Raw genomic sequence first — 17,094 nt, 5'->3', positions numbered from 1 at the left:
GGTTTCCAGAGCTTTAGGAGTCCATCTTCACTGTAGGTAGCAATGAGATTCTGATGGGGATGATGTGCAATACCAATCACATCCTTTTCATGAACCTGGAAGAGGTAAAGCATGATTAGCATGCGCAGGTCTATAACAAATCACTACCGGGCCTTCTAGAACTGAACAGGAGTGAAGAGATCTGGAAGCTACATATTCCAACAGCACAGCTAAAAGAAGAGGACAGCCATCCAACTCATCACCGTGGGACACAGAAATTTTATATTAAGCCACTCAGGGGACTAATGAGCAGCTGGCATTAATTACTCCTTACATTAATAGGATAATGTGCTTTCAAAAGGATATGGAAAGCCAGGGATAGTGCAGTATGCCTGTAAGTCCAAGCTGAGGCAGAAGAATCAAACCTAGCCTGAGCAATTTAGTGACAGTGAATGCTGTCTTACAATAAAATTTTTTAAAAAAGGGACTAGAGATATAACTCAATGTGAAGGCCCTGAGTTCAACCTCCATACCAAGGGGGGAAAAAAATCTGTATCGCTAACTCCCATGAGAAAGGTCTGACCAATCGCTACCTAGACAAGTACTAGCCAAGTATATATATCCTTCATACTCTGCTTTGTGTACATTCATTCTATCCACCTGAACCTCAGGTGGTTGCTACAGAATGACATCTTGATAATGGAAGCAATTTCATAACAATTTTTCTTTGTAGTAAAATGCTTCCAATACATGAGGGTCACACTCACACTTTAGAATTCAGAAAAACACAAGCAATGCCACAATTTCTTTAGATGACCTTGGTAATACTTACTGTCAAAGTTCTCTCCAGCTTGCCAGTGACAGTGCTGAAACAGTAGAGCACAAAATCCTCTCCTACACAGTAGATCCATTCACCACGGGGAGACAGGGCACAGCAAACAAAGTCACCACCTTCTCTTTTACCAGAACTAAAGCTTCTGACAATCTACAGCGCACCACACCCCAAGATAAGAACAGACATCAAAATTAGCAGCAGCACAACCATGGGCAGCATTTTATTATTATTATTTTTTTTTTTTTTTTTTTTTTTTTTTTGCGGAACCGGGGATTGAACTCAGATCCTTGCGTTTGCCAGTCAAGCGCTTATCCTACTGAGCCATCTCCCCGGCCCTATTATTATTATTTTTTTTTTTTTTTTTTTTTGCGGAACCGGGGATTGAACTCAGATCCTTGCGTTTGCCAGTCAAGCGCTTATCCTACTGAGCCATCTCCCCGGCCCTATTATTATTTTTTTTTTTTTTTTCTTTATGGGCAGCATTTTAAAAGCTGGCAATTTTACATTGTTGATTATGCACTAAATCTTCCTGCCTCAGAAATGTTCTAGGAATAAGCTACCTAAACTAAGCAACAGTAAAAAAAATTGAATTTATACATCCAACTAACCAATTCTGCTCTTTAGTACACTGGCCATATCACACACAAATTCATTATCACATAAATGATTTACAGAATTAATATAATAACAGTTCTGTTTCTTTCTAGACTTGTGTTCCCTTGGGGCTGGGGAGATGGCTCAGAGGAATAACTGCTTCTCTAGACTTGTGTTCCCAAGTGTCTTTTATTTAACAAAGATGATGGCCTGCTTGTACATGATGAAACTCTCTAAGACTGTCTGCTCTATTTTTCTGTAACATTAAAATCATCAAAAATCAATTTCAAAAGAAAATCCTATAAGGCCAATGGTTACATATTGTGTGATGCTATTAATATGCTATTCTCAAAATGAAAAAATTATAATGGAAAATAATTAATGGTTGCCAGATAAGAGTTTAAAATTATACATAAGCACTCTCCCAGAAAAGGGTATAAATCTAACAAAATCTTCACATGACTTATATATGTGGAAAACTACAAAACGCTGATGAAAGATTTCAAAAAACTACAGATATCCCATTGGCAGGCTCAGTATGTTTAAGGATAGAAGAGTAAAAATGGTGAAGGTATCTTAACAACGATCTACAGTCAGTGAAATCCCAATCAAAATCCCAGCAGTTTTAAGAACACTGATAAACTGATTCTTAAATTTATACGGAAAGACAGAAGACTCAAAACAGTTTAGTCAATACTAAATGAAGAAGACAGAGCTGGTGGACTGGTACTACCTACCTTCAGGACTTCCTAAAAGCTATAGTTATCTAGACAGTTTGCGTATCAGTGGCATGAAGAGACCAGAAACGGACTCATAAAAGTATACCTAACCAGGGGCTGGTGAGATGGCTCAGTGGTCTAAAGCACCTACTTAGAACAAGCTTAGCAAAGCACAGGGACCGTGGTTCAATCCCCCAGCACCACATGCCAGCCAGCCCTGCCCCATGGTGGGCTGAGCTGGTCACGCACACACACACAAATAAATAAAATTAAAAAAAAAAAAAAAAAGGATACCTAGCCAATCTTTCACAAAGAAGCAAAAGCAATGTAATGGAGAAAAGCAATCCCTCTCAGGAAAAATTAGACAACACCGGGGCCAGGGAGATGGCTCAGTGGAATAAGCGCTTCCCTGGCAAGCGCAAGGGCCTGAGTTCAATCCCCGGTTCCACCAAAAAAAAAAATTAAAAAAAAAAAAAAAAATTAGACAACACAGGCAAAACTATGATTCTAGACACAGGCCTCACACTTCACAAAAAGTAAAACTGAATTACAATCATAAGCAACTCAAAACTACAAAATTTATAGAAGATAAGAGGAAAAAAATACAGATGATCATGGGTTTGGTGAGGACTTTCTTAGATACAAAAGAATTGATAAGCTAGACATAGTTAAAATTTAAAAATTTCTGTTCTGTGAGATTCACTGTCGAAAAGCCACTATTCTGGTTATGAACACACTGTGAGGACACTGTCCCCTCTCATTCATGTTCTGCTTTAACTCCTGTGGGAGGCTAGATGTCCCCAACTGGTAATCCACACCACCCTGTATCTCCCTTGGCAGGAATAGAAGCTATCTTAAAATCGAAAGTGAGGTTCTGCAAAAGGCTTGAAAACAGATCACAGCCTCCTTTATCCATATGACATAATGGAGAATAATATACAAATACCCTGGGGAAGGGAAGTAACTTCAAAATACCAAAAAGATGTTATATAGAGCTATAGGTTAAGCAAGTGTCTGAAAAGTCAATATAGTTTAGCCTGTTTCTATAGTACTGAACATGGTTCCAGGGAGGGCCAGGACCTGGTCCTGTGCAAAGGTACTTTCTGAGCACTCACCTGTCCCTGCATATTCATGATGACCACTGTGTTCGATCTGTTGCATACCACGAAGTGCTCTGGGTTTTTAGGAAGCAGAATCACACTGTTCACAGTAATGTCAGTTCCTGCAGTGCTGCCCAAGGATTTAAAGGTATTTGAACATTCTGTGGTCTTCATATTCCAGATCTACCACACACAAAATTAAAGCATAAACATTTTGGGAGTACAAAAATTTCTAGTTTTATGGCTTAACAATTTGGGTTTTTTGTTTTTCTTTCTTTTTTTTTTTTTTTTGCGGAACCGGGGATTGAACTCAGACCTTTGTGCTTGCGGGGGAAGCACTTATTCCACTGAGCCATCTCCCTGGCCCCTGTTTTTCTTTTCTGAGACAGGGTCTCAGTATGTAGTCCAGGCTGGCTTCAAACTCACAACAGTCCTCCTGCCTTGGCCTCCCAAGTGCAGGTTTTACAAGCATATGCCACCACGCCTGGCAGGTTACTATAAAAGTGTAAAACTGACTCAAAAAAAAGCTTTTTACTTGATTCTAAGTACAATCGAATAACTGTAATTGGTAAGCACTTCTACTTGCTGATTAGAATAAACAAAATGAAAGTCACACTAGGTATGGTAGCACACACCATGGTAGCTGTAATCCCAGCTTGTAAGACTGAAGCAGTAGGTTCAAGTCCAGCATGGCCTATTTAGTAACATCTTATCTCAGAATAATAATGGCTGGAGATACAGCTCAGCAGAAGAGCACTTGCCTGATATATCTGAGGCCTGAAGTTCAATCCCTAGCACTGAAAAAAAGTCACAATAATGAGAACCTTTTAAAATCTATGATCTTTTCTTGTAAATTTTTCCTTAGTTAACAAAACTATCTTTATCTTTGAAATGAAGTTACATGTTAACACTGCTACTATCATAACTGACCAGAAGGCTACCCTTGTCTGGACATCAAAACTAAAGGAAAACTTATGACTCTGTGTTCAAATTCTGATTTGGGAGGTCTGGAATGAGACACAGGCATAGCATTTTTTTTTAAACTTCCACCAATGATCCTAATGTGCAGTGTGTGCTGAGAACTAAATAAGAGTCAATAGCACCCACACAAGGATCAATGAAGTGAAAGCCACTCCACCACCTGTATTAATTCTCTCAGTTTTCATACTGTCCTTCTGGTCTCTGAGGGACTGAAGTGCTTTGGAAGAGATGAATCAAACACCGCATGGCACTGTTCAAACACCACTCATCTAACAAGGCGTTAGAACCTCTGAGGCACAGTCTGTCATGTTTCCTCTATGCTTAACACAGAGCTTGACATAACACAGATGTTTAGTTAATCTCCATAAGAAGAAGGAAATAGTTGCCCTACTAGTGCCCCAGTATAAAAGCCATCATCTGCCTCAATCTTCTCTCTGCATCCCTGTTGCCTATAAGAAAAATGAACATTTCAGTGACCAAGAATTGTAAGGCTATTAATGTTTTCTGCTCAAAAAGTCAATGAGATGCTTCACCCCACTAACTACAGAACTGATGAGAATGAACATATAGAGGCCTACATAAGCAACCTTAAAATGGCATTTACAAATGGTGAGACCAACATTTGTAGCACAAAGAGGCAAACATTTTTATGAAGTACTAAGAGCTGTTTTACCATACACCCCAAGAAAAAGCACTTCCCCTTTCATATTTTTGGCTCATTCTCCAATCAAGAACAATTTCAGATTGTGGTCTGACTTTTGAGGGTTTATGTTAACATGTCTAAATCATCTATCATAAAGCACATTCACATATAAGAATTTAAAAGCAGGTTCAGAATGTGAACAAGTGAATGTGAAAGATCTCTACCAATAGTCTACCTCGTTTTTCCTATCTTTTTAGGAAATAAGCTCCTCTCTTTACTTAAATCCTTTCAGATATTGATAATCCATTAGTTTCAGGTGAGAGCTGAGAGCAGTAGGCAACCAAGATACAGCTCAGCTTAGTTTGTCTGTAACTTCCTATTCCTCTATAAATACTCCTAGGAAGGTCTTAATTTGGGGATCCAGTGTCAGGTAAGACTATGCAACAACAAGATTTATTTATTTGGCCACTGAATCTGTTGTGGATTTGGCTGTGAGTTGACTATATTTATGGCCAGTAAGATTTAAGCACTGTGCCACTGAATGGGGGATCATGTATGTTTCGGACTTTTTCCATTTTCTACTTTTCTATACATGGTAAAATATTTGGATTATATAGGTTTGACATTTATTGGTTGATATAACCAACAGATTATCTATAGAATATTGATCTTGTCTCAGACACAACTTAGTAGCGAAAGCATTTACTCCGCCATAATCGTCACCATTAATTAGCACTACTGTAATCTCCTCAAAGGACAAAGATACAACAAATATCACAAATGGGCCAGTAGAAAAATACTTCACCTTTACAGTGCCATCAGAGGATGCACTAATAATATAATGTCCATCTTGTGTAAATGTTGCTTCATTAACAAAGGAGGAATGACCACGGAATTCCTTCAGTGTTTTCCCAGATTTTAAACCATGAATTCTATCACAAATAAAAGAACAATATTCCTTATTTTATGATTGAGGCAACTGTTAAATGTATTTTGGGTGAATTTTAGAAGCTCAAAAGATAACATTAAGTGAAGAAAAAGGGCTGTACAACTGTTTGCAATATAATTGTAACTATGTCAAATAAAACCCCCAAAAAATTACACTAAGAAACTACAAAACATCACTGATGTAAGCTTGTCCTCAGGGTTGAACCTCTAAAACTCTAGTAATCAAGAGATTCAGAATCAGTGGGTCTCATCTGGGCCCCAGGAATCTTACTTGTAAAGGCCTGGTCCTTTAAAGTCATCATCATACTACTGAGGCTACAGGCTACATATTTTGGGAAATATGAATCACTGTTGTGTTTCCTTTTGAATGCCTCTTCTGAGGAAAGACTCAAATGGACCAAAGAATAGTATTGTTAGCTGTACTTGGGGGCTATGAGCTTCATTTATCTTTCTATAACACCTAATTCTGGTGAAGATATAAACAATTACTAGTACCTCCTTCCTCTGGGCCTTCATTATGTCAAACCCAAGTGAGGGTAGTTGTGCAAGTCTTACTTACCTAATTGTTTGGTCAAAGGAGGCACTAAGGATCTGACTGCTGTCCTTCGAAAAGCTCAGACAGGTGACCCCTTTACTGTGTGCCCTTTCAAATCTCCTTAAACACTGTCCACTCTGAATTTTCCAGACCTTTATTTTAAAAATAAAAAACTTGTAAATACAGTGTCCTACTAGAGCCCATAGAGCCTAGTAAGATACAATGCTCACTAATGTACCAAAACAGCATTAAAAATTCATGCTAATAGCTGAATATGATATGTTTGGTTCACATAGTACAATGATTATCTGAATCCTTTGAAACTGAAAACTCTTTCCCTGTAAATTATTAAAACAAAAGTTTAGACACCAAGTTCACTTAGCAGAGACCATTTTTGTATTTTATCAGCACTTAAATACAAACCACACCTAATAGGCTAAACACTATACCCTAAAAAGTAAAAAACTAAAATCATAGGAAAATCCATAATACACAGTGAGCCAGAGTGGTAAAACAGAAAAGACATGAGCAGATCTTAAGCCCTAGATCTGTCATTTGCCACCTGCTGTGACCTTAGGCATGTTAATGAACTACCACAGGTAGAATTATTATCAGGATTAAGCAGAGAGAAAAAAAAAGAATAGCAAAAAGTTGATGCATAATAAACGGTAACTATTATTACACTGAACATCGTGTATAAGACACCACCCATTACAGACTTCTTAAAATGTCATTACATATAAGAGGCCATGTCATTAAATCCATACCTTGATTTTTCCATCTTGGGCACCAGTTGCTAACATTTCTGTATCTCTGCTGAAACACATACAGAGAACAGCATCATCCATCATCATGAAGTTATCCTGGGCCTGGTACTTAAGATCCTGAAGGAAATAATAGTTAGCAGTTACAAAAATAACAACAGTCAAGACTGTCAGGTGGCCTTAGGTCTCTAAATACTCACTAAATGCAGTCTTAATTTATAACTAGAAAAAATAATCAATACTTCCATTTTAACAATAATGGGTGATCAAAGAGGCATTGGAAATAAATAGCAAATGGTTTTAGGAACTATAGGTGACACTTTGGAGAAATACATTTACATTTTTTGTTGTTTGTTTTGAAAAAGGATCTCACTGTGTAGCACAGGCTGGTTTTACTTGCTTATGTAACACAGGCTGGCCTCAAACTCATGATGATCCTCCTAACTCAGACTCCTGAGTATTGTGAATATAGACATATACTACCACTACCCTACTTTTTTATGTCATTTCCCAATATACATGAATTCACTGTTATTAAAGATGGAAAGTATAAAACTGTAGAGAAACTTTTCCTTGAAAAGATTAGTAAGTAAAGGGGCCAGGGAGATGGCTCAATGGAATAAGCGCTTCCCTGGCAAGTGCAAGGGCCTGAGTTCAATCCCCGGTTCTGCCAAAAAAAAAAAAGAAAAAGAAAAAGAAAAGATTAGCAAGTAAAAGAGCTGTGGTACTACACCATTTTACAGTGGTACTGGGGATTGAACTCTAGGTACTAGGCAAGCACTCTACCACATTCCCCGCACAATTAAGACTGCTGCATGGTTCAAAACGGGAAACTTGAAAAAAAAAAAAAAAGGGAAACTTGGCTGGGCATGGTAGCCTATAATCCCACCACTTGAGAGGGCACAGGCAGGAGAACTGCTGCAAGTTTGAGGCCTACCAGAATTACAGAGCAAACCCTGCAACAAATTAAAAAGAAAAAGAAAGAAGGAAAGAAAACTTTACAGAAATATATTCAGTACAAAGTAAAAATCATTCCACATTTCTTAGTGGAATTTAGTACCTTATGATAAAGGGGTTTTTGTTGTTGCAGTTTTACAGTGGTATTGGGGATTAAACTCAAGACTTCGTGCAGGTTAGGCAAGCACTCTACCACGGAATCACATTCCCAGCACAAAGTTATATATATATATTTTTTTTTAATTAAGGATTTTTTTTTTACATATCACAACTAAACATTATACTGTTTACAAAGCAAAGCAAGAAGTGTTATTTTAGAAGCTATATTTTTAATGTAATGTATATTCATAAACTTTCTAGATAGTATTTTAGAATATATATAATCTCTCCAAAAGAAAATAGTCAACTAATGATAACATAACTTTCAATGTAAATATGAAGTTACAAGATAACATTAAAGTTATAGCACAATGTACAGAAATTCAGGAGCTTCCTATATAGAACAGTAGAATCTTTACTCTTGAGCCAGCCAGTAACCTTCCACAAGATCCTGAGAGCTTTCTTCCAGCTGTTCATGTTGCATGCTTATTTCTATTTGGTACATCTGGTTGGTCAATTCTTTGGCTTGAGACATTTTTCTCATCTTAACAGTTGAGGCAGCTAGAAGCCTCTCACCCCTCTGTACATTTGTATGCAAATTATCTGCTCCGGGGCAGTTGTAGCACTCACACCCACAATCCTAGCACTGAATCATGATATAACCACAAACTCTAGACTGCATGAGGTTTGGGGAAGATACCTAGGCACAAACGCTAACACTGTGCTTCTATTGCCATATCATCACTGAATTCTTGCATTAGTTTTTCCTAGGAAAACAAAAGCAAATCTTTTTTTTTTTTTTTTTTAATGAGTAGAATATATTTATTGAGAGAAAGAAAGCTCCTGTCCTGAGAGAGGGACAGGAGGGGGGGGAGCAAACGGGTAGTTCCCTCCCACCCCCGACAAAGTTATATTTTAAATCAGTTCATGAAAGTCCATAGTTTTGGGGTTTTTTTTTTTTTTTTTTTTTTTGCGGAACTGGGGACTGAACTCAGGCCCTTGCACTTGCCAGGCAAGCATTTATTCAACTGAGCTATCTCCCCAGCCCCTGAAAGTCCATAGTTATTTCAAAACAACACTACACCAACTTTATCCTCTAAATAGATCAAAAACTAAACATAACATAAAACATAAAAGTTCTAGAAGAAACTATGAGGGAAAATAAGGATAAATTTGATACAAAAAGAATTTTTGGGGATGGGGAGATGGCCCAGTAGAATAGGGTCTGAGTTTAATTCTCAGTTCTGCCAAAAAAAAAAAAAAAATCGGGGGGCCAGGGAGATAGCTCAGTAGAATAAGCGCTTGCCTGACAATCGCAAGGGCCTCAGTTCAATCCCTGGTCCCGCCCCCAAAAAAAAAAATTAAATCATAAGCAAAGCCAAATCAAAAGATAAAAGTCAAAATTGAAAATTATTTGCTATAAAGGAGATAGCTCAGTGGCATAAGTGCCTGTCTGGCAAGCACAAGGTCCTGAGTTTACAATCAGGACTTTTTTTTTGATACTAAAAAAAAAAAAAAAAAAAAGTCTGAAAAGTATCTGCTATTTCTGTTTTGATTTCCTCGAAATATAGAATGGCCCTACAAATTAGAACAGCCCTAATAGAAAAATGGGTAAAGGATATTAACAGACTTCACAGAGTAGGAAATATTGATGGTTTTTAACATACAAAAATTATTCAACATAAAAAGATAAAATTAATACTATAATTAGATTAGACTTGAAACAATCTTAAAGCGACAGGTTTAGATCATGGTTCAGTCCCTGCAATGAAATGTGATACAGCAATTATCTCTGAGACATACTTTTAAGGGAAATGCAAGGAGCACAACAGTACATAGTATATTACCATCTGTTTAAAAAAAGGGGGGGGATACACAATCAGTAACTACTTGCATATGTATAGAACATATAAATTCTATATAATTACATAAACTCACAACCCTAGCTGGTCTGCAGAAGGTAACTGTGAAGGACATGGGTGGGAATAAAGTTCTACTTTTTTTTGGCTGGCTCAGGCTGCCTTAAGGTTGGTCTGGTAAGGCAATTGGAGGTGGAGATCAATCAACTGAGCCTGACTGCATTTGCATGAGCAGGTGCTTAAACAACTAAGCTAATGGGCAGGCCCATAAAGTTCTACTTGAATAATTTGTTTTTTAATGTTGTTTAAATCTATCCATGTACTAGATTTTTTTAATGTTGTATTATTGCCCATTCAAAATAACACACATATAGGGCCGGCCAAATAGCTCAGCAGATTAAAGCGCCTGCAAGCAGGCACAGGGGCTTGGGGATCAAATCCCAGGCCTGCCACACTGGTGCTGGCCCTGCCCCCAGGGCACACTGAGATGGCAATTGAGACTGGGTGTAGTGGCTCCCGCCTGTAATCCCAGCTCTTGAGAGGCTGTAAACAGGTGGATCAATCACTAAGAGTCTGATCTGGTAGTGAGACCCTGAACACCCTGTAGACCCTTCTCTAAAATACAAAAAAAAAAAAAAAACCCACACATATAAACCTGAATCATTAAAATGATTTAAAATTTAGAAAATAAAGGTGTTCCTTTGGTTAATAATAAATTTAGGATTTATTTGGGTTTTTAAATTATAAAAGTAATGTATATTTGGACATATAGTTCCTTCCTTAAATAATCTTACAAATAAGACATAGACAAACTCAAAGTCAGTAATTCTTCCCCTGGGAAAGTAATATATTTGAAACACTTTACCTTTCTGATTTTTCCAGTAGTAAAGTTCCATACTTCAATGAATCCATCAACAGATCCAGTAACCAGATACTGACCATCGGGAGAAAATCGAGCACACTCCACATGCGATTTCTGACCAAACTATTTCAAATGAAATGAAGTAAAAGCATTTTTATAGTGGCTTTAAAACAATTCCTACTGTAATTTTTTGAGAAATCCTGCCCTTACATAAAGTCATAGCCAGCCTATGTATTGGGAGGGTATTTCTACATGTGGACACAAGGAGCTGATAGATGTTTTCTCTGACCAATTTTATGTCTACCTCAGACTAAGGTCTTGCTAAAATCACCTACAACTATTCGCATGACATTCACACTCAATATGGCCTAATATGTTCCTGCTGTGCATGAAAGGGGTCATATTTTCAAAGCAAATGTATACTTTCCTATACTATTTTGTAAAAAAATTTTCCATCACTGTCTCATGAACCTTTAATCAAGTGATACCTGTGACTGATCAAATCAGTGATGACAAATTAAAGCTGACAGACCATTTACCACTGATGATGTTCCCAATAAAACACAAAAACTAAGAACAGAAAAAGCTCTACTGTGGGGCTGTCCAGATAGCGCAGTGGACTAAAGCACCTGCTTAGGCACAGCACAGCAGCCAGGGTTTGATCCCTGGTGTGCCATGCCGGCCACGCCCCCGGGGCACACTAAGATGGAGAATGAGACTGGACATGGTGGCACACACCTGTAATCCCAGCACTTGGGAGGCTGAAAACAAGAGAATCACTACAAGTCAGATCTACGTAGTGAGACCCTGTAGACCTGTACTAACTTAAAAGAAAGGAAAAGAAAAAGCTCTAATGTAGATGTCATTTCCAATGCAAAAACCAAAAGTGTTTATACCATAAAAGCTTAGCCTTATAGCATGATTTTAATGGATTTCTACTCAGCTGAAGCCTTCAGCTAGGGCAAATTAACATAATGCTTAAAAATATCACTACATTCAAGTAAGAACATATAATCTACAAAAGAAAAATCTAAAATGCTGAACTAGCCAGGGCATGGCACCACACAACTATAGTACTGGTACTCCAAGGCTGAGGCAAGCGGATTGCTATGGGTTTAAGGCCAGCCTCACCTACATGATGAGACCTTGTCTCAAAAAAATAAAATGAAATACTAAAGTAAAAAAGTAGACTATGAAGCATTTAAAAATCTGTGAATTCAAACCCAGAGACACATTGCAATACAAAGGTGCCAAAATAGCAAATATACTGGTAATTCTGGGAACTGCAGCAATTATTTGACTATTCTTTTTCCTAGAAAAGTCTCAGATTAAAATTACAAAATAAGGGCTGAGGATATGGTTTAATGGTAGCGTGTTTGCTTAGTATATGTGAGGCCCTGGGTTCAGCCATCAGTACCCTCACCCCCCCAAAAAAGGAAATCAGTCACAAATTGATAAAATAATCTTTCTTAAGTATCACATCAACCTATTTTATGACTCATCCCTGGCATTTTGACTAACAGCAGGCAAAAAACCAATGCTGAACAAGACAAGTATGCAGATAGTCTACAGTTAGTCACCAGGTTTAACCCAAGAGTTAATCGTTTCTTCATATGTAGGCACCCTGAAAGGAAAAGAATGGAAGATGATAGGCCAGATGCCAAATGTATGTCCACTTGCTCATACCTCTGAGCTATGCTGCTGGGCTACAACAGTGTCCCAGTATACACAAACACCAGTCCTGAGTTGTCAGAGCCACAGCAGGAGTTCTCTCCAGTGCCCAAGCTCCTGTCACAGGCCAATGTGAGCCCAAGATGAGTCCTCCACAAGTGATTACCAACTTGCTGAGTGTCTAAAGATCATACCTTAATATGCCTGCTCAGCTGTGTAGGAAACTTTTCTTCTTCCACATCTTTGACAGCAGCTTTGCCTCGAAACAAATCTATAGTCATACCAGGAGGCAGCAACCCCTGGTGCTGTTGCCATTTCAGTGCCTATGGGAAAAGAAAGCAAAGCAATCTGCTCAGGTACTTTTAAGATCTGGATATCACTTTTCAGACAAAAACAAGCTTAAAAAGATAAAGTTCAGAGAAAGTAGTAAGCCTCCCAGATGCCACCTATCTTTGCCTATCCAAACAAACAAAGAATACAGACTCTATCCAAGAATACAGGCTCATCTCAAAGTAGGAAGGGACTCTGAGTGCCAAGTAGTCTATGTATCCCACATGTCTACCTATTTTCCTTACAGGTACAGTTCTTTTAGTATTCACAAAATTTAGAAAACAGAGGTTCCCACAGTTACAGTACTCTGCTACTGTTTTTTATACTCTACATTCATCTTTCCTCCCCTTGCATAATGTGCTTAACTTCCCTATTGGTAGTCATATTCAAAATGTTATGCTCTTTTTTTAGCTATCATCAGATTATACTCTAACATAATTATCATGTAGTAGTTATAAACATGCTGTTTAATGGATGTGTTACAGTCTACTTAATATTGTATATTCCCCAGTCTCTACCACCAAAACCCAACCAATGTGCTTAACCAAGCCAGGAATCCCAAAGCCAATTAAGAACCAATTGTCTCTCTCCTTACATTCAACCAATTAAATGTAGAAGAACACCTGAGTTCATTTTTCCACTCTCCCTAGAAGTGATAATAAAACCAACACGTATCTACAAAAACAAAAGGGAAGAAACGACAGCAGACAATATATGTTACTTAAATTTCAGAAGATAAAAAGTGAATGGATTAGTGATAACCATGGAGAATGCTAGACACCAAAGCAGATGTTACAATTATCGCAAAAAGGCAATGACCCCACACTCGGCCTAGCCAAAGAACCTCTTGTGGGTTGGTGGGCATTCTCCTAGTCTTTTGTGCTCCAAAGAAGTGCTATTCTTGGGCTGAGGTGATAGTTCAACAGCATAAGCACCTGGCTGGCAAGTGCAAGGTCCTGAGTTCAATTCCCAATATCACAAAAAAAAGAAAGAAAAGAAAAGAAAAGAAAAGAAAAGAAAAGAAAAGAAAGAAAGAAAGAAAGAAAAAGAAATGCTATTCTTTCTGTGACTGGCACAGAAAGAAAAACAGCACTCATACACTATACTGCTGATACATCCATAAATCTTTGGAGCTATTACAACAGTGGAGTTTTTCATTAAGATAAGCCACCTTTCACAGTTGCTAATGCTTTTACTCCCCTTGCAAGAGCTGGTCTGGGTTAAGCAGTGGCCATAAAAAGAGAGAAATTACATCAAGCTCATCTCTTTAGTACATGAGCAATTATAACGGACACAAAATCTTCCCAGGGTCCTTCAAATTCCCCCATTTTTGTCAAGCCAAAATAAGTCAGGAAAATAGAGATTATTTATTACATGACTTCCAACAGACCAATGTAGTTATTGAACCTATAAGGGTTGTTCAGCCTGGGGTCCCTTCTCCATGTATGATTCACCAAGATTGGCCATTGATAATAATTGATCTAAAAGACTTCCTTTGGCCCTCAAGATTGTGAAATGTTTGCTTTCATCCTTCTATCAACAACTCAGCTCCTAGAGTGAGATCTCATTAGAAAGTGCTGCCCCAGGTTATGTTTAATAGTCTTACTGTATGTCAACCTTCTGTGGCTCTGGCACTAAAACAATCAAACAACAGTTGCTACAAGCAATTATTTTTCATTACACAGATGATACCTTGTTAAATACTACAGAACCCACCAGAGCTTTTAAAGCTACCTCATCAACACTAAAACAAATTCAAAGTTTCTGACTGATTATAACACCTGATTATCAAAAAAAGATCCCCCCTAGAATTACTTGAGTTATATTTTAACAGAGCATACAATCAAACTCCACAAGTCCTCTGCTAAGAGAAACCAACTGACTAAATGATTTTCAAAAACTTCTAGGTAATATTAACTAGCTCCATCCCAGTCAAGATATTCTTACTCAGCAACTGACACACCTAATTAATAATTCTTCCAGGTGATCCCAATTTGTCCTCCCCTCATATCTACAATAAGCTATTCAACTGTAAACTGGATCATATAGATTCACAATTTCCTATTCAAATTTTCTTTTTCCCACTCTGCTTACCTACTAGACTTATTAGACAATTAGTTCCTACATTAAATTTTTTTTAATTCCTTATTTTGAGTGACAGAGGCCATAAAAACATCACAGCTTATGCTAAGCTCATAGCTTCTCTTATCATCATGAGTAGAAGTAAAGTTAATCAGTTATCCTCAGGTAATCCAGACTTTCATCCCTCATGGAGAATTTAAAACTTTGCTTCAGTTACTGAGCACCAAGATGGCACAGTGGTAAGCAGAAGGCCTCTCTGAGAGGCTGGAATGTAGCAACGCGAGGAAGACAAAAAGGAAAGGGGGTCCCCTGGACCCAGAAGGATCTGAAATGTGAACTGAAGCCCACAGAGAGAGTGAAGAAATTTCAACGAAGAAAGACAAGATAGCCAGTGGTGCCTTCACCCTAAGACAGGACTCACTGCACATGAACAGTTGAAACCTGCAGACATATAGCAACTGGTGGCAATCCCAAACACCTCCAAAAGAGACAGCCGTGGAGGACAGCAGAGGTCATGAAGGACCACATTAGCTGACAGTGAGTGCTGAGAGCTCAGTTGTCCCACAGGGGAGAGTAATTGGCCAAGAGCCTCTTGGACAGGAGCCAAGTGAGATCAGAACTAAGAGCAGTTCTGGACTTCATCTAGCAGCTCCTAGCTGGGCTCAGGCCCACAGAAGGTACATTGACAGCTACAGGCAGAATAGGACTAGTCTAGGACAAAAGGTACAGGCTTGCTGAAATCATCTACTACCCTGCCAAAAAGCTACTGCTGGCTTACTGCGATAGATCAAAATGAATTGGGATTCTGTCTCCACATGTTGTCTACCAGTGACTGCAGAGACATACAAGGAAGTTGACTTTTTTTTTTTCTTTCTTTCTTTTATTTTTTTTTGCTGTGGTTTTCTGTTTTTTGTGTTTATATTTTTGTGCATTTATTTTTCTTCTCTTAAATCTTTTTGTTTAATCTTGTTCTTATATAAATGTGAACATGGTTTCTAGCCTCTTTGTGGTTTTGGACCTGCTATGTTCTTTTTATCTCTTCCTTCTCTCTTTCCCTCCAGTCTTTGGGACTATTTTCCCGAAGTTAACATGATACCACTTTGACCTCCCACCTTATTTCTAATTTCCTCCTCTTCTTACATTTCTCTATTTTCTTCCTAACCCATTTTAAATTTTAACCCCTGAGGGCAGAACTGACATATTAAGGGCTTGTATACGGGATATAATTTTCTGGTTTGTTTTATATTTTTTTATTTAACTACAAATCTAGTTCATACACTTAAAAGTGACAAATTAATGGTTATCTCAGTTTGTCATTTTCTAGGATGTGTTTGACTCTTTGCTATTGCTGAAGGTACCACTATAGCCATAAGTGAAATAACTGTTCTAAACAGCTGTTCTTCCTGGTAGTTCAAGACTGAGATTGACTACCAGTTACAGACAAATACTGTGGCACAATACCAAAGAACCAGGGGCTGCGCCAAATAGCCAACAACTTCACTTCACATTCTCAACAAATTGAAGCGGTAAGCTCTTGAAACAGACTCAAAACCCAAAAACCGCTACACCTGAAATATAACTTGGTGAAGTACTCATTTCTTAAGTGTTCTAAATACTAGCAATAAAGTGACCCACCATAGACAATTTAAAGCATCATCCCAGTAATTAAACTGGAAAAAGAAAGAAAGGAAGAAAGGGAGAAAGAGAGAAAGGGGGGGAGGGGGAGAGGAAGGAAAGGGAAAGGAGGGGAGAGAAGGGCAACTGAGATTGGGTGTGATGGCACATGCCTATAATCCCAGCTCTTGGGAGGCTGAACACAGGCAGATCACTACAAGTCTGATCTATGTAGTAAGACCCTGTAGACCCTTACTAAAAAATACAAAAAGAAGAAATCCACAAGAAAAAAAAAAAAAAGAATAAAAATCCCACTGAAAGTATCTGCAGCAGATTAAGACAATGTGAGGACAAGATCTTACACATAGAAGACTGGCTTGTGGTTAGTGATCATGAAAAGAAAGATTTCTTAAAATTTGTAAGGGACCATGAAAAATCAATACAGTAGCTGCTAGATAAGGCAAAGAAGAGTAACTTAAGATTGATTGGAGTCAATGAGAAAGCAACAAATAGCACCAAAAA

The 17,094-nt window shown here is 38.0% G+C and overlaps 1 protein-coding gene across 1 annotated transcript in view; it reads right to left on the bottom strand.

Annotated features, from left to right (window-relative positions):
• Nucleotides 1–2: 2 nt before the first annotated feature.
• The window catches only part of Smu1 (SMU1, DNA replication regulator and spliceosomal factor), a gene marked incomplete at its 3' end in the record, with an annotated part of 29,847 nt that continues 12,755 nt past the window's right edge, over nucleotides 3–17,094 (bottom strand). The window contains exons 5-12 of the mRNA XM_004632014.2: nucleotides 12,741–12,869; nucleotides 10,879–10,998; nucleotides 7,102–7,218; nucleotides 6,359–6,486; nucleotides 5,657–5,783; nucleotides 3,243–3,410; nucleotides 812–964; nucleotides 3–95 (exon numbers count right to left, since the gene is read on the bottom strand). Coding sequence (XP_004632071.1) covers nucleotides 3–95; nucleotides 812–964; nucleotides 3,243–3,410; nucleotides 5,657–5,783; nucleotides 6,359–6,486; nucleotides 7,102–7,218; nucleotides 10,879–10,998; nucleotides 12,741–12,869 — 1,035 coding nt within the window. The remainder of the gene's footprint in view (nucleotides 96–811; nucleotides 965–3,242; nucleotides 3,411–5,656; nucleotides 5,784–6,358; nucleotides 6,487–7,101; nucleotides 7,219–10,878; nucleotides 10,999–12,740; nucleotides 12,870–17,094) is intronic.

The sequence above is a fragment of the Octodon degus genome, unplaced genomic scaffold (genome assembly GCF_000260255.1).
Source record: "Octodon degus isolate 3935 unplaced genomic scaffold, OctDeg1.0 scaffold00045, whole genome shotgun sequence".
Classification (NCBI taxonomy): Eukaryota; Metazoa; Chordata; class Mammalia; order Rodentia; family Octodontidae; genus Octodon; species Octodon degus.
This window is presented reverse-complemented; position numbering and strand designations above follow the sequence as displayed.